We start from the raw sequence: 24,897 nt of genomic DNA, 5'->3' as shown, positions 1-24,897 counted from the left end.
ATGACATGAGCAAAACAGCTATCTGCAAAATCATTTTCTCTGTGCAAACTTTATTAATGACCCCCCCATCTTCTCTAAACCCACCAATGCCAAATGTGGAAAAAATACAACTTTTTTGTATTGTCGCCCAAATGAAAGCATCGAAAAACCCTGAAACCACTAAAACCACAAAGCCAAAGGAAGATCTTCCAGTTGTAAAAAGGAACATCTGCCATTGACTTCTACACAATCTCGACAGCTTTTAGACAGCGTATTTTTTCTTTTGGATTTGTCCCAGTTTTGTTGCACAAAAAATCATGTATTTTTGTGCAAAAAAAAATACTAATCGTGAAAAAGAAATTCGATCTTTAGCAAATGCCCCCTTTACATTTGTATTATCCCTCCTACCTACCTGCCAATCCTTTTCATGGTTATGGCCATCATAACTCCAAGAATGATTACAATGGGCAGCTTGATTAATTGTTTACACAACAACAGTGCAAGATATCAGGGTGAAGACACAAGGAGCTACTAGTAGCAGCTACTTGTTGTGGCTAAAGAAATAGACAATGCTGATCATTTACTGATAACTGTCTCTGCGTGTGTTTTAGCAGAGGCTATTCTCAGTATTGTCTTAAGGTGGCCATACATGTAAAGATCCGCTAGCCTGGCGAGGTCGCCAAGCGAGCGGATATTATCCCGATATACCCACCCACGGGTGGGCGTTGGGGCCAAACGATCGAATTATAGCGACTGGAATAGGCGCAGTCGGTTCAGGGACCGCATCAACAAGCCGATGCGGTCCCTGATCCGACTGAATTTTTGAACCTGCCCAATCAATATCTGGGCAATTTCAGGCCAGTCGTTTCCCCTACATGGGCCAATAAGCTGCCGAATCAGTCCAAGGGACCAATATCGGCAGCTACGATTGGCCTGTGTATGGCCACCTTAGGCTGATGCCACACGTGGCGTGTTTACACTGCATTTTTTTTCAGCCTAAAAACGCCGCACAAGCCACACAGCCCCTGACTATGGCGGTTTTCAGCCTAGTACTGGTGACGTAGCAAATCCCATTTCCATGGTGCTAATAGTGAGAAATAGTAAAAAACGCAGCGTATTTCCGCTAGGTCTGGCAACTGCCTTTGTGTATACATAGGAATAGCTTGCTGTGCAAATTCTGGCATATTTCGGCAAACGCTTGAAAAATCCATGGTAACGCATTGTGTGGTTTGCTTCGAGTCTTTTCAAGTTATTTCTATTTTCAGCCGCCGAGAGAATTAGAAAATACACAGCGTAAAAATGCCATGTGTGGCATCAGCCTTAAGGCAGGGTATTTTCTGGCGATTAGTAGCCATGAAAAAGTAGCTGCTACTAGTAGCTCTGTGTGTCTTCACCCTTATAAAAAGCCCAAAGCATTGAGCAGACTATTCCCTTATTTAATCATGTTTGGTTATAGCAAATGCCAAACTGAGTAAATCTGAACCCGTTCCTTTTGTTACATTTGTTTATTTTCCATGAAACAGTCTCAATGAAAATAAACCGTTTTAATCTCGTGGATATAATGGCATGCAATCTTTATTCCAGACGTTTGTTTAATGCAAGTCACCATATGGAATTAAAATGATGTGACAATTGTCTTCGGGCCGTGACTTACTTTATGCCGTGCCGCTGAGTAAAGCTTAGTAAGTCGGATATAAATTAGCTGGCTCAGTATAAACGTCCTCTGATGTGCAGTTGGCAATTACAGTCAGTTATAGTGCCTTCATCGCAGTTTTGGAACGTTTTATTTCTGATCTTTAACTCTACTTTGACTAGATAATTAAGATTGTATGGGCCCATTAAATTGCATTGGTGTGTATGCTTGACCTTGAGATGCTTTTATCGCATAATGGAACTTGATTAAAGGAGCAGGAAAATACGGTCATTTGGGAAATTATTTTTCCCTTACTTGGCAATAATGTAATTTTTGTATTTGAACTACTTTTATTAAAGAAAAAACCACTGATCTGTCCATTTGATTCTGGACAAGTCTGTGCCCATAGGCGAGTCTCGACCTGTACGACAACGCAGTTGTCTACTATGACTAGTGATAAGCGAATGTTTTCGGCAGGCATTGATTCGCAGCAAATTTTTTGCATTTCGCCATTGGCGAATAGTTTCACGAAACTTCCGTGAGAATTTGCCATGGAAAAATTTATTGCGCGGAATTTTTCTGTCGCGCGTCAAATTGGGCGCGGTCGCGTCAAAACACGCGGGCGACAAAAAAATAGATGCGTGCGACAAAAGAGACGCAGGCAAAAACAATAAAAATGCTTTTCACTTATTTTCTTGCCGTTTTGTGAATTTTATGGCGATGCAAAGCGGCACAGATTCGCTCATCACTAGTTACGACGTGACTGGCACCTCTGGATATGGTGGTTTGGCACCCCAAATAGGTATTTTGTGGCAGTGCCCACATTTTCTGTGCCTTGGCAGGGTTATGGGTGACAGCACTATTAGTTCCAGAGCTGAGGTGGCCCTGTGTCTGACTTAATGTTCTGCACACAATGGCTGACCTAAAACCTCTGCTCTCCTTGGGCGATGGCTTTGATCCAGTAGATATGTCCATTACATATGCCCATGCTGCAGAGGATAGTTTGTTCCCTTATATCAGGGATCCCCAACCTTTCTTACTCGTGAGCCACAGTCAAATGTAAAAAGACTTGGGGAGCAACACAAGCACCATAAAAGTTAATGGAGGAGCCAAATAAGGGCTGTGATTGGCTATTAGGGGCCTCTATGCACCCTATCAGCTTACAGGGGGCTTTATTTGGTAGGAAATCTTGTTTTTATTCAACCAAAACTTGCCCCCAAGTCAGGAATTCAAAAATAACTCCCTGGTTTGGGGGCACTGAGAGCAACATCCAAGGGGTTGGGGAGCAACATGTTGCCCCTGAGCCACTGGTTGGGGATCACTGCCTTATATATTCCAGCACTAGTTATGTTGTACCAGATTGAACAGGGCTTCTATATAATATATATTAGTCAATACAGGGTCTTCATATTGCTGCTCCTCTGATCTTTCTCTAGTTCACTAATTACACTTCAGTTTCCTCTTTCATTTACCTAATGATGCCTTGACTTGTGGCAGTGATTTTTGTGTTTAATTAAATGGTGATTGGTTACCTAGCAACCATTTTGGGGGTTTTCGAAAGGGATTCTATCATTTGGACCACCATACATTAAGGGCCAGATTAACTAAGGTACGAATCTGAATCACAAAATCCGAATTTCTGAAGATCACAAATGTCACGAAAATTCTTTTAGTTTGAATATGAAAATTTTGTACTTACGATCCGAAATTTTCCTATTGAAACGATTGTTTGCGAAGGGCGAACCGATAGTCACAAAATGTTCGTATCCAAATGATCGGCAACAACACTTGAGTCTCCCATAGGGCTCAATGGCACTCTGCAGCTCCAACCCGGCCCAAGGAAAGTCTCCCATAGGGCTCAATGGCACTCTGCAGCTCCAACCCGGCCCAAGGAAAGTCTCCCATAGGGCTCAATGGCACTCTGCAGCTCCAACCCGGCCCAAGGAAAGTCTCCCATAGGGCTCAATGGCACTCTGCAGCTCCAACCTGGCCCAAGGAAAGTCTCCCATAGGGCTTAATGGCACTCTGCAGCTCCAACCTGGCCCAAGGAAAGTCTCCCATAGGGCTCAATGGCACTCTGCAGCTCCAACCCGGCCCAAGGAAAGTCTCCCATAGGGCTCAATGGCACTCTGCAGCTCCAACCCGGCCCAAGGAAAGTCTCCCATAGGGCTCAATGGCACTCTGCAGCTCCAACCCGGCCCAAGGAAAGCCTCCCATAGGGCTCAATGGCACTCTGCAGCTCCAACCCGGCCCAAGGAAAGCCTCCCATAGGGCTCAATGGCACTCTGCAGCTCCAACCCGGCCCAAGGAAAGCCTCCCATAGGGCTCATTGGCACTCTGCAGCTCCAACCCGGCCCAAGGAAAGCCTCCCATAGGGCTCAATGGCACTCTGCAGCTCCAACCCGGCCCAAGGAAAGCCTCCCATAGGGCTCAATGGCACTCTGCAGCTCCAACCCGGCCCAAGGAAAGTCTCCCATAGGGCTCAATGGCACTCTGCAGCTCCAACCCGGCCCAAGGAAAGTCTCCCATAGGGCTCAATGGCACTCTGCAGCTCCAACCCGGCCCAAGGAAAGTCTCCCATAGGGCTCAATGGCACTCTGCAGCTCCAACCCGGCCCAAGGCAAGTCTCCCATAGGGCTCAATGGCACTCTGCAGCTCCAACCCGGCCCAAGGCAAGTCTCCCATAGGGCTCAATGGCACTCTGCAGCTCCAACCCGGCCCAAGGAAAGTCTCCCATAGGGCTCAATGGCACTCTGCAGCTCCAACCCGGCCCAAGGAAAGTCTCCCATAGGGCTCAATGGCACTCTGCAGCTCCAACCTGGCCCAAGGAAAGTCTCCCATAGGGCTTAATGGCACTCTGCAGCTCCAACCTGGCCCAAGGAAAGTCTCCCATAGGGCTCAATGGCACTCTGCAGCTCCAACCCGGCCCAAGGAAAGCCTCCCATAGGGCTCAATGGCACTCTGCAGCTCCAACCCGGCCCAAGGAAAGCCTCCCATAGGGCTCAATGGCACTCTGCAGCTCCAACCCGGCCCAAGGAAAGCCTCCCATAGGGCTCATTGGCACTCTGCAGCTCCAACCCGGCCCAAGGAAAGCCTCCCATAGGGCTCAATGGCACTCTGCAGCTCCAACCCGGCCCAAGGAAAGCCTCCCATAGGGCTCAATGGCACTCTGCAGCTCCAACCCGGCCCAAGGAAAGTCTCCCATAGGGCTCAATGGCACTCTGCAGCTCCAACCCGGCCCAAGGAAAGTCTCCCATAGGGCTCAATGGCACTCTGCAGCTCCAACCCGGCCCAAGGCAAGTCTCCCATAGGGCTCAATGGCACTCTGCAGCTCCAACCCGGCCCAAGGCAAGTCTCCCATAGGGCTCAATGGCACTCTGCAGCTCCAACCCGGCCCAAGGCAAGTCTCCCATAGGGCTCAATGGCACTCTGCAGCTCCAACCCGGCCCAAGGAAAGTCTCCCATAGGGCTCAATGGCACTCTGCAGCTCCAACCCGGCCCAAGGAAAGTCTCCCATAGGGCTCAATGGCACTCTGCAGCTCCAACCCGGCCCAAGGCAAGTCTCCCATAGGGCTCAATGGCACTCTGCAGCTCCAACCCGGCCCAAGGCAAGTCTCCCATAGGGCTCAATGGCACTCTGCAGCTCCAACCCGGCCCAAGGAAAGTCTCCCATAGGGCTCAATGGCACTCTGCAGCTCCAACCCGGCCCAAGGAAAGTCTCCCATAGGGCTCAATGGCACTCTGCAGCTCCAACCCGGCCCAAGGAAAGTCTCCCATAGGGCTCAATGGCACTCTGCAGCTCCAACCCGGCCCAAGGAAAGTCTCCCATAGGGCTCAATGGCACACTGCAGCTCCAACCTGGCCCAAGGAAAGTCTCCCATAGGGCTCAATGGCACTCTGCAGCTCCAACCCGGCCCAAGGAAAGCCTCCCATAGGGCTCAATGGCACTCTGCAGCTCCAACCCGGCCCAAGGAAAGTCTCCCATAGGGCTCAATGGCACTCTGCAGCTCCAACCCGGCCCAAGGAAAGTCTCCCATAGGGCTCAATGGCACTCTGCAGCTCCAACCCGGCCCAAGGAAAGTCTCCCATAGGGCTCAATGGCACTCTGCAGCTCCAACCCGGCCCAAGGAAAGTCTCCCATAGGGCTCAATGGCACCCTGCAGCTCCAACCCGGCCCAAGGAAAGTCTCCCATAGGGCTCAATGGCACTCTGCAGCTCCAACCCGGCCCAAGGAAAGTCTCCCATAGGGCTCAATGGCACTCTGCAGCTCCAACCCGGCCCAAGGAAAGTCTCCCATAGGGCTCAATGGCACTCTGCAGCTCCAACCCGGCCCAAGGAAAGCCTCCCATAGGGCTCAATGGCACTCTGCAGCTCCAACCCGGCCCAAGGAAAGCCTCCCATAGGGCTCAATGGCACTCTGCAGCTCCAACCCGGCCCAAGGAAAGTCTCCCATAGGGCTCAATGGCACTCTGCAGCTCCAACCCGGCCCAAGGAAAGTCTCCCATAGGGCTCAATGGCACTCTGCAGCTCCAACCCGGCCCAAGGAAAGTCTCCCATAGGGCTCAATGGCACTCTGCAGCTCCAACCTGGCCCAAGGAAAGTCTCCCATAGGGTTCAATGGCACTCTGCAGCTCCAACCTGGCCCAAGGAAAGTCTCCCATAGGGCTCAATGGCACTCTGCAGCTCCAACCCGGCCCAAGGAAAGTCTCCCATAGGGCTCAATGGCACTCTGCAGCTCCAACCTGGCCCAAGGAAAGTCTCCCATAGGGTTCAATGGCACTCTGCAGCTCCAACCTGGCCCAAGGAAAGCCTCCCATAGGGCTCAATGGCACTCTGCAGCTCCAACCCGGCCCAAGGAAAGCCTCCCATAGGGCTCAATGGCACTCTGCAGCTCCAACCCGGCCCAAGGAAAGTCTCCCATAGGGCTCAATGGCACCCTGCAGCTCCAACCCGGCCCAAGGAAAGTCTCCCATAGGGCTCAATGGCACTCTGCAGCTCCAACCCGGCCCAAGGAAAGCCTCCCATAGGGCTCAATGGCACTCTGCAGCTCCAACCCGGCCCAAGGAAAGTCTCCCATAGGGCTCAATGGCACTCTGCAGCTCCAACCTGGCCCAAGGAAAGTCTCCCATAGGGCTCAATGGCACTCTGCAGCTCCAACCCGGCCCAAGGAAAGTCTCCCATAGGGCTCAATGGCACTCTGCAGCTCCAACCTGGCCCAAGGAAAGTCTCCCATAGGGCTCAATGGCACTCTGCAGCTCCAACCTGGCCCAAGGAAAGTCTCCCATAGGGCTCAATGGCACTCTGCAGCTCCAACCTGGCCCAAGGAAAGTCTCCCATAGGGCTCAATGACACTCTGCAGCTCCAACCCGGCCCAAGGGAAGTCTCCCATGGGGCTCAATGGCACTCTGCAGCTCCAACCCGGCCCAGGGAAAGTCTCCCATAGGGCTCAATGGCACTCTGCAGCTCCAACCCGGCCCAGGGAAAGTCTCCCATAGGGCTCAATGGCACTCTGCAGCTCCAACCCGGCCCAAGGAAAGTCTCCCATAGGGCTCAATGGCACTCTGCAGCTCCAACCCGGCCCAAGGAAAGTCTCCCATAGGGCTCAATGGCACTCTGCAGCTCCAACCCGGCCCAAGGAAAGTCTCCCATAGGGCTCAATGGCACTCTGCAGCTCCAACCCGGCCCAAGGAAAGTCTCCCATAGGGCTCAATGGCACTCTGCAGCTCCAACCCGGCCCAAGGAAAGTCTCCCATAGGGCTCAATGGCACTCTGCAGCTCCAACCCGGCCCAAGGAAAGTCTCCCATAGGGCTCAATGGCACTCTGCAGCTCCAACCCGGCCCAAGGAAAGCCTCCCATAGGGCTCAATGGCACTCTGCAGCTCCAACCTGGCCCAAGGAAAGTCTCCCATAGGGCTCAATGGCACTCTGCAGCTCCAACCTGGCCCAAGGAAAGTCTCCCATAGGGCTCAATGACACTCTGCAGCTCCAACCCGGCCCAAGGGAAGTCTCCCATGGGGCTCAATGGCACTCTGCAGCTCCAACCCGGCCCAGGGAAAGTCTCCCATAGGGCTCAATGGCACTCTGCAGCTCCAACCCGGCCCAGGGAAAGTCTCCCATAGGGCTCAATGGCACTCTGCAGCTCCAACCCGGCCCAAGGAAAGTCTCCCATAGGGCTCAATGGCACTCTGCAGCTCCAACCCGGCCCAAGGAAAGTCTCCCATAGGGCTCAATGGCACTCTGCAGCTCCAACCCGGCCCAAGGAAAGTCTCCCATAGGGCTCAATGGCACTCTGCAGCTCCAACCCGGCCCAAGGAAAGTCTCCCATAGGGCTCAATGGCACTCTGCAGCTCCAACCCGGCCCAAGGAAAGTCTCCCATAGGGCTCAATGGCACTCTGCAGCTCCAACCCGGCCCAAGGAAAGTCTCCCATAGGGCTCAATGGCACTCTGCAGCTCCAACCCGGCCCAAGGAAAGTCTCCCATAGGGCTCAATGGCACTCTGCAGCTTGTTCATACTCGTTGCGACAAATACAATTTTGTTACGCAAAGTAGGAAAAAGTTGCGCATATTAACGAAAAAAAAATGCAAAAAATACGCACGGTTCTAAATGTACTCAATCGTACATTAATGAATAGGCCCCTAAGTCTATTAAAAATTCAATAAAACATTAATTAAACACAATAGCATTATTTTGCCGCTATTGTGAATTTATGCAGCTTAGTTACCATTAAGTACAAAGACGTATAAAAAGGTTTACTCTCTGTGCCACAAATGTTATTTTTATTATATACTTAAACGGGACCTGTCACCCTAAGAAATTACTCCAAATCCTTTTCTATCATGTAATTATTTATATGTGGTTTTTATCAGTTTTGGATTCCACAATCACAACGAGAAGGCACACGCCATTTTGTGTACAATGTGTATGCATCAGGTTGTGTATGGACTTTATGGAGGAAGGCGGAGTGGGAGGAGTGCAGTGACATCTAGGAAGTGCAGAATTAGTCTTCGTTATTTGTTTTTCATAGTTTTTGAATTATTTGCCTTCTTTTTCCTAACTTTTTGCAGCTTTAAATGGGGGTCACTGACCCCGGCAGCCAAAGACTATTGCTCTGTGCGGCTCCAGTTTTATTGTTATTGTTACTTTGTATAACTTATTTTTCTATTCAGGTCCTCCCCTAGTCATATATCAGTCTTTAATTCAAACCACACCCTGGTCGCTAAGGTAATTTGGATCCTAGCAACCAAATAGCTCCTGAAACTACAAGCTGGAAAGCTGCTTAACAAAAACTGAAATAATGAAAAAACTACTAATAATAAAAACTGTGACCATAAGACTCTTGACTAGTGATGAGCGAATCTGTTCCATTTCGCTTCGCCAAAAAATTTGCGAAACTTTCAAAAGATCCTCGAAATGGCGAAAAATTCACGAAACAGCGAAAATGTCATGCGGCAAAAAAAATTGTCACCCACGACTATTCTTTTGTCGCCCGCGGCTATTATTTCGTTCGCCGGCTATTGTTTCGTCGCCCACGGCTATTATTTTGTTGCGCGGATATTGTTTTGTCGCCCGCGGCTATTATTTTGTCGCCCGCGGCTATTATTTTGTCGCCCGTGGCTATTATTTTGTCGCCCGCGGCTATTCTTTTGTCCCCCGTGGCTATTATTTCGTCGCCCGCGGCTATTATTTTGTTGCCCGCGGCTATTATTTTGTCTAACGGCTATTCTTTTGTCACCCGCGGCTATTATTTTGTTGTGCGGCCATTCTTTTGACGCCCGCGACAATTTTTGGACATGCAACAAATTTTTCTGCGTCAAATTTTTTCATCCGTTTCGCGAAACACGGAAATTCACCGTGAATCCATGCCTGGCGAAACATTTCGCCCATCACTACACTTGATGGAAACACTATCTACAAATTGATTTTAGACAATAAAGTTATATAGAAAGATAGCAGTCTAAACATTATACTTCAACCTCCAAACCCAAAATACATTCAAGGGAGTCTTCCTCCAGCAATACCGAGAGGCTTATTTATCTAAATTTGAATTTGGATTTGTAGTTTAATTTGAATAAACTTGCATTTTTACCAAATTGAATGCTTACTTACTTTAAAAAATTGAATATAAAAAACCACAATTGAATAAAACCATGAAAATAAAGTTGAATGCATTGAGTGCCTATACTGGCTTCTGTCTAACCCTTATGTGAGAGTCCCGGCACATAATGTCTAACTGCTTCATCGTTTGACTTAATTGCTGCACTGTTAGAATGTTCTATGTGACAAGATTCAGACCCTTCATATTGATTAGTAACAAGAGGAGGCTCGGCTTAGGTCTGTTAGTAGACATGACACAAATAATGATGATATGTAGCCCCAAGTGACTCTACCCTCCCCATGAGAGAACTGTTCTGCTTCCAGTCGTATTGTGTGAGAAACGGATAACCCACTTATAAATAGGCTTCTCCCCATGTGGAAGCTGCAAACACCGTGCTAAGAACGATCCACAGATCAATATAGATGCTTGTTTGGTTATGGTTATGGATGTTAGGAAGAATACAATGAATGCAATTGTCCCATAGATATATGTTGCAAAAATGAGTATAATGCATCATTGCACAACATTCACCGACCAGTAATGAATGGGGGCGTCCAAGAATCAGAGACAATACAGGTGCTTCTATTTAATATAAATATGGTAACAGAATAAATGCACTAAAATGTGAGCTTCCCCTTTGTTCTTCTTTATAATTAACCTTTGTTTTCTCTGCTGCAGTATATCTCACTCTCCTATGTTATCTATAACATTAAACTTTGTTATTTTTTTATCTACAGTCCTCTTGTACAGGTATGGGATCCCTTATAATTACCCCTTATTGGGGGCAGAACAGCCCTATTGGGTTTATTTAATGGTTGAATGATTCCCTTTTCTCTGTAATAATAAAACAGTACCTGTACTTGATCCCAACTAAGATATAATTACCCCTTATTGGGGGCAGAACAGCCCTATTGGGTTTATTTAATGGTTAAATGATTCCCTTTTCTCTGTAATAATAAAACAGTACCTGTACTTGATCCCAACTAAGATATAATTACCCCTTATTGGGGGCAGAACAGCCCTATTGGGTTTATTTCATGGTTAAATGATTCCTTTTTCTCTGTAATAATAAAACAGTACCTGTACTTGATCCCAACTAAGATATAATTACCCCTTATTGGGGGCAGAACAGCCCTATTGGGTTTATTTCATGGTTAAATGATTCCTTTTTCTCTGTAATAATAAAACAGTACCTGTACTTGATCCCAACTAAGATATAATAACCCTTATTGGGGGCAGAACAGTCCTATTGGGTTTATTTAATGGTTAAATGATTCCCTTTTCTCTGTAATAATAAAACAGTACCTGTACTTGATCCCAACTAAGATATAATTACCCCTTATTGGGGCAGAACAGCCCTATTGGGTTTATTTCATGGTTAAATGATTCCCTTTTCTCTGTAATAATAAAACAGTACCTGTACTTGATCCCAACTAAGATATAATTACCCCTTATTGGGGCAGAACAGCCCTATTGGGTTTATTTCATGGTTAAATGATTCCTTTTTCTCTGTAATAATAAAACAGTACCTGTACTTGATCCCAACTAAGATATAATAACCCTTATTGGGGGCAGAACAGTCCTATTGGGTTTATTTAATGGTTAAATGATTCCCTTTTCTCTGTAATAATAAAACAGTACCTGTACTTGATCCCAACTAAGATATAATTACCCCTTATTGGGGCAGAACAGCCCTATTGGGTTTATTTCATGGTTAAATGATTCCCTTTTCTCTGTAATAATAAAACAGTACCTGTACTTGATCCCAACTAAGATATAATTACCCCTTATTGGGGGCAGAACAGCCCTATTGGGTTTATTTCATGGTTAAATGATTCCTTTTTCTCTGTAATAATAAAACAGTACCTGTATTTGATCCCAACTAAGATATAATTACCCCTTATTGGGGGCAGAACAGCCCTATTGGGTTTATTTAATGGTTAAATGATTCCTTTTTCTCTGTAATAATAAAACAGTACCTGTACTTGATCCCAACTAAGATATAATTACCCCTTATTGGGGGCAGAACAGCCCTATTGGGTTTATTTAATGGTTAAATGATTCCCTTTTCTCTGTAATAATAAAACAGTACCTGTACTTGATCCCAACTAAGATAATATTAATCCTTATTGCGGCCAAAACAGTCCTATTGGGTTTAATTATTGTTTTATTAATTTTTTAGTAGACTTATGGTATGGAGATCCAAATTACGGAAAGCATTCTGGATAATGGGTCCTATACCTGTACTCAGTTTTTACAAATATCTGTGAAAATAGGGTCTAGCTCTTTCTTTGCATACAAACATACTGGTTAGAGCACCGCGTGAGTTTATGGAAGTATAAAACCGTGCAAGAGTAAAAATATGTTGCTACAGAAGCAGTAGAGGATTAAGGAGTTATACCCAGACTTAGTTTGTTTTGGCAGAATGTGTATTAAGATAAGGAAGCTTTAGGTTTGTTGGAAAGTACAATGTCATAAATCCAGGGTGTGTTAAAGATTTATGAAGTTTCATCCACACTTACTATTGTTTTAAGCTTTATTTCTCCCCGCAGAATATATCTCTGTAACCGCTGGGGTTGCGAGGCCCAAACAAACCAATATCATTCAGATTTCGTTTTTTCACGTCCTTGGAAAAACAGATTTTCTGCCGTATTTTTGGCAGATTTACCAGCAGAACAGAGAAAAGTCTATTGCAACAAATAAGTTAGCATGCTAACCCGGTTACAAACAGGCACCTTGTAATCCGGGATTTCTTTGTATGAGATAATGTTTCACGGGAAAGACAGGAATTATAGTTCAAAGCGCTTATCAACAACGCAAAGCCGGTGGGTATCGTTAGTATAGCGAGTTAAAAGGCAGGCGTGTGATTTCACTTCTTATCTGCGTCTGTCCTGTCTTCATATTTTAGATATATGCTGAAATCTTGCTGAGAAATATCTATTCTGATCTGGAAGATGTATATCTTACTGTGAAATTGCTCTCTCACTTATTAAGCCGCTTCTCCCGCTGTGAAATGGACAGTTGGAGCCTTCGGGCGCAATGGCTGAAATCTCAATTAGGCGGCAGAAGGGATCCTGCTCAGGCTTCTTTGGGTTTTTGTTTTTTTTTATTCTCGGCATTCAGATTGCTCTAATTAAATAAATGCCTCTAGAAAATGGAAATACAAACCAATGACATTGCTATCGCTAGAGGGTCAGATTCATTCTAACCGAGTTATAGGAGCTCGGAATGCAGCTCTCTCTTTTAGTTTTTGCGTTGAAAATGAGATAAGAATGAGAAAGGACAAACATATTTACTTCACGTTTCTGTGCTTTCTTGAATTAATTGGAATTTTTTAGAAGGTCTAGCTTATATGTCCTCTTTCAGACTTTCAAAAAGTTCAAGGGATACTGTCATGATTTTTATGTTTTTTTATTTCTAAATGACACTGGTTACATAACAAATAATTCACTCTGCCATTAAAATGTTATTCTTGAACCAACAAATGTATTTGTAGCTGTAATATTGGTGTGTAGGCGCCATCTCAGGTTAGCTGAAAGCAGTTCTAATGTGTAGTGCTGGCTGAAAGCTCAGACTCCTACTCCCATGTAACTGGAGGAGTCCCAAGCCGGACTTGGATTTCTTACTATTGAGTGCTATTCTGATACCAACTGGGAGCTGCTATCTTGCTCCCTTCCCATTGTTCTGCTGATCGGCTGCTGGGGGGGTGGATATCACTCCAACTTGCAGCGCAGCAGTAAAGTGTGCCTGAGTCTGAGCTTTCAGAAGGAGCCAGCGCTACACATTAGAACTGCTTTCAGCTAACCTATTGTTTCCCCTACTCCCATGTAACTGGAGGAGTCCCAAGCCGGACTTGGATTTCTTACTATTGAGTGCTATTCTGATACCTACTGGGAGCTGCTATCTTGCTCCCTTCCCATTGTTCTGCTGATCGGCTGCTGGGGGTGAGGGGGGGAGGGGATATCACTCCAACTTGCAGCGCAGCAGTAAAGTGTGCCTGTGTCTGAGCTTTCAGAAGGAGCCGGCGCTACACATTAGAACTGCTTTCAGCTAACCTATTGTTTCTCCTACTCCCATGTAACTGGAGGAGTCCCAAGCCGGACTTGGATTTCTTACTATTGAGTGCTAATCTGATACCTACTGGGAGCTGCTATCTTGCTCCCTTCCCATTGTTCTGCTGATCGGCTGCTGGGGGGGGGGGGGGGGATATCACTCCAACTTGCAGCGCAGCAGTAAAGTGTGCCTGAGTCTGAGCTTTCAGAAGGAGCCGGCGCTACACATTAGAACTCCTTTCAGCTAACCTATTGTTTCTCCTACTCCCATGTAACTGGAGGAGTCCCAAGCCGGACTTGGATTTCTTACTATTGAGTGCTATTCTGATACCTACTGGGAGCTGCTATCTTGCTCCCTTCCCATTGTTCTGCTGATCGGCTGCTGGGGGTGAGGGGGGGGGATATCACTCCAACTTGCAGCGCAGCAGTAAAGTGTGACTGAAGTTTATCAGAGCACAGGTCACATGGCTGTGGCACCCTGGGAAATAAAGAATATGGCTAGCCCCATGGGAAAAACAGATAAAAATGTAGGATTCTGCTGGAGAAGCTCTATTAACTGATGGGTTTTGGGAAAAAAAAACATGTTTTCTCATGACAGTATCCCTTTAGTAAAGGTGACCATACAATGGCTGATAAAATGGCTGCCGAATTATTTCACCCATCACTAATTGTAAAAAAAAAATTGCAGCGGGGAAATTTTTTTTGCCATTTTGTGAATTTTTTTGGCAAAGTGAAATAAGATAGATTCGCTCATCACTCTTGAGGAATGTATTGGTGCATTGATGTTCTCTTCTTCTGGTCAGTCTCTGTAGAGCACCAGTATGATCCAGTTATTGGGGTGTTAGTGGCTGTATCATGTGAAGATCTACTCACCCAATGAACAGATCCTATCATGTATAAGCTGCTTAAGCCATATGAATAAAACGTAATTGCTTATTCTCTACTCTTTCCATTATGGGACACTTGCTAAATGTGTATCTAGAATCCCAACCATAAAGCAAGAAAGGACTGCTGTCCTTAAGCCAGCAAGGATATAACATTAGCCATGAGTACTAAGAAATATAACCTTTTTCAGATGTTACTTTTCCATGAAGCACTTTCCATAATATTACGCATGGAGTTGAGGTGCAAGTGCTGTTGACAGAATCCTATTAATGCAAATCCTCAAAAACACAAAGATCCAACCCCTCTTTCCACCATTTATGTACTTTTAATGGTCCAACTTTTGTACAGTTGGTGTTGGCCAGATTCTGTATTCTTCACAATGTGTAATATAGAGCACTGAACCCTTATTGGTTTCTTTTAGGGACTGGTGTATCTGGTTTTTGAGGATACACTTGGGATGGCTCTCGTTTCTGAAGGAGCAGAATGTATTTCAATATCTAAAGATTTTTTCAAGAAACACATGGATCAGGAGTATTTACATAAATTATCCAGAAGCGTAAGTATATTTGAGTTCTGCTGTTTGAAGATTTATTATTTATATGGGAAGCTTAAACTGGATACCGATTGTAAGAAAAATCATAAAGGAAACCCCGCGTGAGTTTTCTAAAGAAAGAAAGAAGCCAATTTCCATAATTTTTGCCGAAGGGTTTTTTGCCACAAAGAAAACCTTTAGGTGCTGAATTTTTTATTCATTACAAAAACCCATTTGCTAAACATTATAGAAACTGACAAGCTTTTTCGGCACAAAACCCATAGTATGTATATGTATGTGTGTATGTATAACTTTATTTATAAAGCGCCACAAGGGTACGCAGCGCTGTACAATCTTACAATATACACAATTACACACAGGGAGGACAAGTGTTATAATAAATACAATAAATAAGTATAAATACACAGGGAATAAGTGCCATGTGGTATGAGACACAGTAGGAAGGAGGTCCCTGCCCCGTGGAGCTTACAATCTAAATCTATCATGAGTTATCTAGTATAAATAAATCTAAAGCAACTGGACTGGGTTTTACTAACTCATGATATGTCTATGAAGATTTTTATTCATCCAGGTCATGGTATATCTAGCATAAATTAATCTAAAGCAACTGGACTTGTTTGGTAATCATTGAAGACGTTCACTACTCATCCGAGCAGCTTCTTCAGTTCAACTGACTGGTATGGGAAGCCCTCAGCATATATACTCTTCCACTAATCCAATCACAATGGCACTTTGTAACTCTTCAGAAAGGTGACATCTGAAACTCACAGAGGTGTGAATGCTGTGGAGTTACTTTGGAGTTACCTTTCAAAGTAACTCCACAGCATTCACACCTCTGTGAGTTTTAGGGCTCTGGCACACAGGGAGATTAGTCGCCCGCGACAAAACTCCCTGTTCGCGGGCGACTAATCTCCCCGAGTTGCCTTCCCCTGCCATCCCACCGGCGACACTGCAAATCGCCGGTGGGATGGCACTCGCGAGGCTTTTTCGGCGATTTGCGCGAAATCGCGCCGCCGCGTGTGCCATCCCACCGGCGACTTGCAGTGTCGCCGGTGAATGCTGTGGAGTTACTTTGAAAGGTAACTCCAAAGTAACTCCACAGCATTCACACCCCTGTGAGTTTCAGATGTCACCTTTCTGAAGAGTTACAAAGTGCCATTGTGATTGGATTAGTGGAAGAGTATATATGCTGAGGGCTTCCCATACCAGCCAGTTGAACTGAAGAAGCTGCTCGGATGAGGAGTGAAACGTCTTCAATGATTACTTTACAAGTCCAGTTGCTTTAGATTTATTTATACTAGATATACCATGACCTGGATGAATGAAAATCTTCATAGACATACTATGAGTTAGTAAAACCCAAAAGCTCGGGCTAGCATAAATCAGGCCCCAAATCTGTACTTTTTCATAATTTGCATAAATAATGATAGTTTTTGTTAAAAATATGTTTAGACAGGGCATTTATAGACTAAGTAGAGTAGGAAGGACACATGTTTAGCAAGCAGATAAACATGGCTGAGCCCCATAAACCTGATATCAAACATATCAAAGGTTTCTGCTGCAAGATATAAACGCCTGCTATATCAATTCAGCTTAATAATTTCACATGTTTGGTATTACCTTTAATTTGAATTTACAAAAAGCCGATATCTGTTTTACCTTTATTGATCTTTACCATATACAAGTATTATATCTCTTTTCAACAAAAGTTGAAAGGTGAGTGATGGAAGAATAATACAGTAGAACCCCCATTTTACGTTTTTCAGGGGACCATGAAAAAAAGATGTAAAATCAGGGAAAATGTAAAATCAGGGAAATGTGTTAAGGACACATAAATGTCAATGATTTAAAGGAAATAAGTACAGGAATAATTTTTTATTTGTAACACAGTTCCTTTACTGAGTTATTTCACAGGTTTTAGCAGAAGTACTGAAACAACTTTTTACAGTACAGGTATCGGACCCCTTATCCGGAAACCCATTATCCAGAAAGCTCTGAATTACGGAAAGCCCGTCTCCCATAGACTCCATTATAATCAAATAATTCAGAATTGTAAAACTTATTTCCTTTTTCCATGTAGAATTAAAACGGTACCTTGGAATTGATCCCAACTAAGATATAATTACCCCTTATTGGGGGCAGAACAGCCCTATTGGGTTTATTTCATGGTTAAATGATTCCCTTTTCTCTGTAATAATAAAACAGTACCTGTACTTGATCCCAACTAAGATATAATTACCCCTTATTGGGGCAGAACAGCCCTATTGGGTTTATTTAATGGTTAAATGATTCCCTTTTCTCTGTAATAATAAAACAGTACCTGTACTTGATCCCAACTAAGATATAATTACCCCTTATTGGGGGCAGAACAGCCCTATTGGGTTTATTTCATGGTTAAATGATTCCCTTTTCTCTGTAATAATAAAACAGTACCTGTACTTAATCCCAACTAAGATATAATTACCCCTTATTGGGGCAGAACAGCCCTATTGGGTTTATTTAATGGTTAAATGATTCCCTTTTCTCTGTAATAATAAAACAGTACCTGTACTTGATCCCAACTAAGATATAATTACCCCTTATTGGGGCAGAACAGCCCTATTGGGTTTATTTAATGGTTAAATGATTCCCTTTTCTCTGTAATAATAAAACAGTACCTGTACTTGATCCCAACTAAGATATAATTACCCCTTATTGGGGCAGAACAGCCCTATTGGGTTTATTTAATGGTTAAATGATTCCCTTTTCTCTGTAATAATAAAACAGTACCTGTACTTGATCCCAACTAAGATATAATTACCCCTTATTGGAGGCAAAGCAATCCTATTGGGTTTATTTAATATTTAAATGATTTTTTAGCAGACTTAAGAGATCCAAATTACAGAAAGATCCCTTATCCGGAAAACCCCAAATCCTGAGCATTCTGGATAACGGGTCACATACCTGTACATGTATATATCTCTTTTCAACAAAAGTTGAAAGGTGAGTGATAGAAGAATAATATATCTATTTTGTGCAGTTGTTCGTGATAGCCGTTAGAGGTCTGACTGGTTTAGATACAAGCAAATTAAAGGCAACATGCAACCATTTTTGGAGCTTCTATTCAAACTGGGAGCCATGTTTAGCATGACCTTATCCCTTAGTGCCCAAACCCCAGCACATATCACTAGAGCTTCATCTAAATTCAGCCTCTCTCGTTCATCATAAAGAAAATGAAATGAAAGTGTGAATAAAAATTCATTGTTCTTATTGATCTGGGGGCTGTTTACATTTTTCCTGGTTAAGCGCCTAACCCCTAATGTAACCTCTATACCATTCAGGCTCTTACAGCCCCGCTTGCCGCTTAATTAGGCGTTTTGTATTCATTCGTTTCGAATCCGACCCGAATTGGAAAAGTTCCGACTTGAAAACGAATATTTTGCGACTTTTTCGTATGTTTTGCGATTTTTTCGGATTCTGTACGAATTTTTCGGATCCAATACGATTTTTGCGTAAAAACGCGAGTTTTTCGTATCCATTACGAAAGTTGCGTAAAAAGTTGCGCATTTTGCGTAGCGTTAAAACTTACGCGAAAAGTTGCGCATTTTTCGTAGCGTTAAAACTTAACGCTACGAAAAATGCGCAACTTTTCGCGTAAGTTTTAACGCTACGCAAAATGCGCAACTTTTTACGCAACTTTCGTAATGGATAGGAAAACTCGCGTTTTTACGCAAAAATCGTATTGGATCCGAAAAATTCGTAAAGAATCCGAAAAAATCGCAAAACATACGAAAAAATCGCAAAGTACCGATCATTACGAAAAAAACGCAATCGGACTCCATTCGACCCGTTCGTGGGTAAGTAAATCAGCCCCTTAGGGTAACATGCCATATTGTTTGGACACTTGCCTTCTTCAAAATGCTTTAAAATGAATAATCTATGAAACTATTCGGTGGAAGAAAGCAGACACACGCATTCCCTGTAACCTTTCATCTGCTTTATTTTGTCCTCAATTAACTCAGGATTGAACTTAAATACTTAGTGAATGACAGCTTTCAACTTGTTTTTAATTAGAAATTTTAAAAATGTTAAAAAATGAAACTATCAGAAACAATATGTAATACTGTATGTTGGATAATCATTGTACATTGAATTAGTGAGATATTATTTAAATTTACAGAAAGTACAGAATATGTCTGCAACAAATAAGCTTCATGGTCTGTATGAATTAGTGATTGCTTTTGTTCCTCTTAATTGCTTATTTATGATGTCATGTTGACAAATGGAATTGGTTTGCAGATAGAGTCATTGCATATACATAGCGAGCCATGCATTGCTATCCATAAATAATTTCCTATCTTTGACAAATTATACCTCTCTTTGTCTTCTTTGTTACTCTCTGGGATGTTAGTCCCCCCCCTCCCTTTAGATGGGACTGAACGTTCATATGAAGCAGTAAAGGGGTATGTGAGTGGATAGGTCAGTGTGGGTCTGTATGTGAGTGTATAGATAGGTCAGTGTGGGTCTGTATGTGAGTGTATAGATAGGTCAGTGTGGGTCTGTATGTGAGTGGATAGGTCAGTGTGGGTCTGTATGTGAGTGGATAGATAGATCAGTATGGGTCTGTATGTGAGTGGATAGATAGGTCAGTATGGGTCTGTATGTGAGTGGATAGATAGGTCAGTGTGGGTCTGTATGTGAGTGGATAGGTCAGTGTGGGTCTGTATGTGAGTGGATAGGTCAGTGTGGGTCTGTATGTGAGTGGATAGATAGGTCAGTGTGGGTCTGTATGTGAGTGGATAGGTCAGTATGGGTCTGTATGTGAGTGGATAGATAGGTCAGTATGGGTCTGTATGTGAGTGGATAGATAGGTCAGTATGGGTCTGTATGTGAGTGGATAGATAGGTCAGTATGGGTCTGTATGTGAGTGGATAGATAGGTCAGTATGGGTCTGTATGTGAGTGGATAGATAGGTCAGTATGGGTCTGTATGTGAGTGGATAGATAGGTCAGTGTGGGTCTGTATGTGAGTGGATAGATAGGTCAGTGTGGGTCTGTATGTGAGTGGATAGATAGGTCAGTGTGGGTCTGTATGTGAGTGGATAGATAGGTCAGTGTGGGTCTGTATGTGAGTGGATAGATAGGTCAGTGTGGGTCTGTATGTGAGTGGATAGATAGGTCAGTGTGGGTCTGTATGTGAGTGGATAGATAGGTCAGTGTGGGTCTGTATGTGAGTGGATAGATAGGTCAGTGTGGGTCTGTATGTGAGTGGATAGATAGGTCAGTGTGGGTCTGTATGTGAGTGGATAGATAGGTCAGTGTGGGTCTGTATGTGAGTGGATAGATAGGTCAGTGTGGGTCTGTATGTGAGTGGATAGATAGGTCAGTGTGGGTCTGTATGTGAGTGGATAGATAGGTCAGTATGGGTCTGTATGTGAGTGGATAGATAGGTCAGTGTGGGTCTGTATGTGAGTGGGATAGGTCAGTGTGGGTCTGTATGTGAGTGGATAGATAGGTCAGTGTGGGTCTGTATGTGAGTGGATAGATAGGTCAGTGTGGGTCTGTATGTGAGTGGATAGATAGGTCAGTGTGGGTCTGTATGTGAGTGGATAGGTCAGTATGGGTCTGTATGTGAGTGGATAGGTCAGTATGGGTCTGTATGTGAGTGTATAGATAGGTCAGTATGGGTCTGTATGTGAGTGGATAGATAGGTCAGTGTGGGTCTGTATGTGAGTGGATAGATAGGTCAGTATGGGTCTGTATGTGAGTGGATAGATAGGTCAGTATGGGTCTGTATGTGAGTGGATAGATAGGTCAGTATGGGTCTGTATGTGAGTGGATAGATAGGTCAGTATGGGTCTGTATGTGAGTGGATAGATAGGTCAGTGTGGGTCTGTATGTGAGTGGATAGATAGGTCAGTGTGGGTCTGTATGTGAGTGGGATAGATAGGTCAGTGTGGGTCTGTATGTGAGTGGATAGATAGGTCAGTATGGGTCTGTATGTGAGTGGATAGAGGTCAGTGTGGGTCTGTATGTGAGTGGATAGATAGGTCAGTGTGGGTCTGTATGTGAGTGGATAGATAGGTCAGTGTGGGTCTGTATGTGAGTGGATAGGTCAGTGTGGGTCTGTATGTGAGTGGATAGATAGGTCAGTATGGGGTCTGTATGTGAGTGGATAGATAGGTCAGTATGGGTCTGTATGGGAGGGGATAGATAGGTCAGTGTGGGTCTGTATGTGATTGGATAGATAGGTCAGTATGGGTCTGTATGTGAGTGGATAGATAGGTCAGTGTGGGTCTGTATGTGATTGGATAGATAGGTCAGTATGGGGTCTGTATGTGAGTGGATAGATAGGTCAGTGTGGGTCTGTATGTGAGTTGTATAGATAGGTCAGTGTGGGTCTGTATGTGAGTGTATAGATAGGTCAGTGTGGGTCTGTATGTGAGTGGATAGATAGGTCAGTGTGGGTCTGTATGTGAGTGGATAGATAAGTCAGTGTGGGTCTGTATGTGAGTGTATAGATAGGTCAGTGTGGGTCTGTATGTGAGTGGATAGATAGGTCAGTGTGGGTCTGTATGTGAGTGGATAGATAGGTCAGTATGGGTCTGTATGTGAGGGGATAGATAGGTCAGTGTGGGTCTGTATGTGAGTGGATAGATAGGTCAGTATGGGTCTGTATGTGAGGGGATAGATAGGTCAGTATGGGTCTGTATGTGAGTGGATAGATAGGTCAGTATGGGTCTGTATGTGAGGGGATAGATAGGTCAGTATGGGTCTGTATGTGAGTGGATAGATAGGTCAGTATGGGTCTGTATGGAGGGATAGATAGGTCAGTATGGGTCTGTATGGAGTGGATAGATAGGTCAGTATGGGTCTGTATGTGAGTGGATAGATAGGTCAGTGTGGGTCTGTATGTGAGTGGATAGATAGGTCAGTGTGGGTCTGTATGTGAGTGGATAGATAGGTCAGTGTGGGTCTGTATGTGAGTGGATAGATAGGTCAGTGTGGGTCTGTATGTGAGTGGATAGATAGGTCAGTATGGGTCTGTATGTGAGTGGATAGATAGGTCAGTATGGGTCTGTATGTGAGTGGATAGATAGGTCAGTATGGGTCTGTATGGGAGTGGATAGATAGGTCAGTATGGGTCTGTATGTGAGTGGATAGATAGGTCAGTATGGGTCTGTATGTGAGTGGATAGATAGGTCAGTGTGGGTCTGTATGTGAGTGGATAGATAAGTCAGTAGGGTTCTGTATGTCACTCCGACAGCAGTAAAGAGTGACTGAAATTTACCAGACTACAAGATACACGACTGAGGGCACCTAGGAAACAAGGAAAATGTCTAGCCCTAAGTTAAATTTCAAAATTAAATATGAAAAAAATCTGTTCTGCTGGAGGGGTGCTACTAAACAGAATCCCTTTAATAAATCTGCCCCTATATTAGCTGTACAGTAGTGTAAATGATTCTGTACTAACTGCTCCACTACATTGTTCCAGCATGACAAAACAAATACATGACAATACTAAGGAAATACAAAATATTAGATCTATGAATCGACAGCATTTAGAAATTGCTCTGCTTGTTCAAATGTTCTTCAAATATACACTGTGTGTCTCTGACCTTTTCAAGCAATATCCAATTGTATTTTTCTTAAATTATAGTTATTCCAGACAGCAATGTTCCCTGGCATTTGATTTTTTTTGCTATATTAACTGAGCCGCCGGTGCTCAGTACCGCGTTCCATCGGCTGTACCTGTAGGACAAGAGCTTTTTGGCTTTGACGGTCATTTCAGATTCATCTGGATTAAATTTCATTCTTTGGAATGACACTGTAGCAATACTTTGTCTACACATATCCTTTCGTACAAATGTCCGCTTTTCCGTCTGAGTTACTCAATTAATTTTTCAAAAGCCAATTTTCTTTCTGTAAATTCTAGATACAGACTGTCTTTTGTGCTGCTTTGGTTGAAGACAGCTATAACTGGCATGGCCCTTAGGGGGTAAATGGTAGCAAATATCAGCAATTCCCAAAAGCACAAACAGAGGCAAAATCATGTTGGCACATTTTTCAACTTTATAAGGGCAACAAATATATTTCAGAAAAGGCACAAAAAACACTACTGCAATATTGTTGTTTCCTTTTAAGCTATTTATTTAACCAGACGGCACAATACTAGTTGTACTACTACAATATTCTTTGCCCAAGATTACGAAAAGTAAGGAGAAGAAAAAAAAATTCTGGCTTACTTCTGCCCCCTACTGGTGAGGTATTTAGTAACACTGGAGCCTACATGACATCCTCAGTGTCGGACTGGCCCACCAGGATACCAGGAAAACTGCCGGTGGGCCCAGGTGTCAGTGGGCCCTCCTGCTCCTGACCAATTGGCATAGGGCTTTGACGGCTGGCAGACTCTTTAATGATTGAGGGTTCTTAATTCTATCTATGTCTTTCTTATCTCTTACCCAATGCTCTTCCTTAATGTCTTCCTTGGTCTTCTCCATATCCTTCATCATTGGAGATTCAACAGAACTGTATGCATCTTCATAGCACTTTGATTCATCTGCAGTGTCACACTAAAGCCGACCATACACGCACCAATATTGTCATACAAAACCTCGTTTCATATGCTGTTTGGTGTATGTATGGAGGCTCGAAGAGGCGACCAATATCACAAAGGCTGCGGATATCGGTCATCTCGTCTATCAGCCAGGTTGAAGGATCAACCAAAATCGACATTCAGGGCTGAGGTACAATTTCTATTGTTTCTACCTCCATATCTGATGCTTCAGCCCTGAACATAAGTGGAGGGTGGGAACGATCTTTCCTGTGACCAATGGTCACACGAAAGATCGTTATTGATACTTTCAGAGACTCTAAATCATACAGAAATAAAGCCCACAAGCAACTCACACAGGCAAAGAACTTGAGACAAAGGGGCTAGTGAGTGGAGAGAAGCTGATGATACCAAGCAAAGTACCTTAGGGAGATCTGGAATTAGTAGGAGGAGGCTGAGGTCAGGCAAGTCAGATTTAGGCAAAGGTCACAACAGAAGATCAATCAGAGTAAGCAGAAGTCATACTAAGTAGGGAACTTTATAACCAAGCATTAAGTCGCTTTTGAAGCATCTTTAAACATAGAACAACATGGAAGTGGCACAGTGTCGCAGACTGACCTGCCAAAAGGGACAAGGGACGCCCTTGACCAAAAAGAAGTATTTTTACAAACAGCATGTGTCCAACCCATCCCCCTTCCCCCTTTCCTCATCTGAGTGGCTTTCTGTTCCTCTGCTCCTCCTTCTGTTCCTTCTGCTCCTCCTTCTGTTCCTCTGCTCCTCCTTCTGTTCCTTCTGCTCCTCCTTCTGTTCCTTCTGCTCCTCCTTCTGTTCCTTCTGCTCCTCCTTCTGTTCCTTCTGCTCCTCCTTCTGTTCCTCTGCTCCTCCTTCTGTTCTTTCTGCTCCTCCTTCTGTTCCTTCTGCTCCTCCTTCTGTTCCTCTGCTCCTCCTTCTGTTCCTTCTGCTCCTCCTTCTGTTCCTTCTGCTCCTCCTTCTGTTCCTCTGCTCCTCCTTCTGTTCCTTCTGCTCCTCCTTCTGTTCCTTCTGCTCCTCCTTCTGTTCCTTCTGCTCCTCCTTCTGTTCCTCTGCTCCTCCTTCTGTTCTTTCTGCTCCTCCTAGTCTCAGAACAATACAAGGATCCTTCTTATGCAGCCACCGCAAACCTGCTG

At 44.2% G+C, this 24,897-nt stretch overlaps 1 protein-coding gene across 1 annotated transcript in view; it reads left to right on the top strand.

The window, feature by feature from the left end:
• Positions 1-24,897, top strand: part of LOC116408912 (cyclic nucleotide-binding domain-containing protein 2-like) — a 185,572-nt gene that overhangs the window by 153,111 nt on the left and 7,564 nt on the right. Inside the window, exon 14 of the mRNA XM_031897345.1 lies at positions 15,068-15,202. Coding sequence (XP_031753205.1) covers positions 15,068-15,202 — 135 coding nt within the window. The remainder of the gene's footprint in view (positions 1-15,067; positions 15,203-24,897) is intronic.

This window comes from Xenopus tropicalis, chromosome 2 (genome assembly GCF_000004195.4).
Source record: "Xenopus tropicalis strain Nigerian chromosome 2, UCB_Xtro_10.0, whole genome shotgun sequence".
Taxonomy (NCBI): Eukaryota; Metazoa; Chordata; class Amphibia; order Anura; family Pipidae; genus Xenopus; species Xenopus tropicalis.
This window is presented reverse-complemented; position numbering and strand designations above follow the sequence as displayed.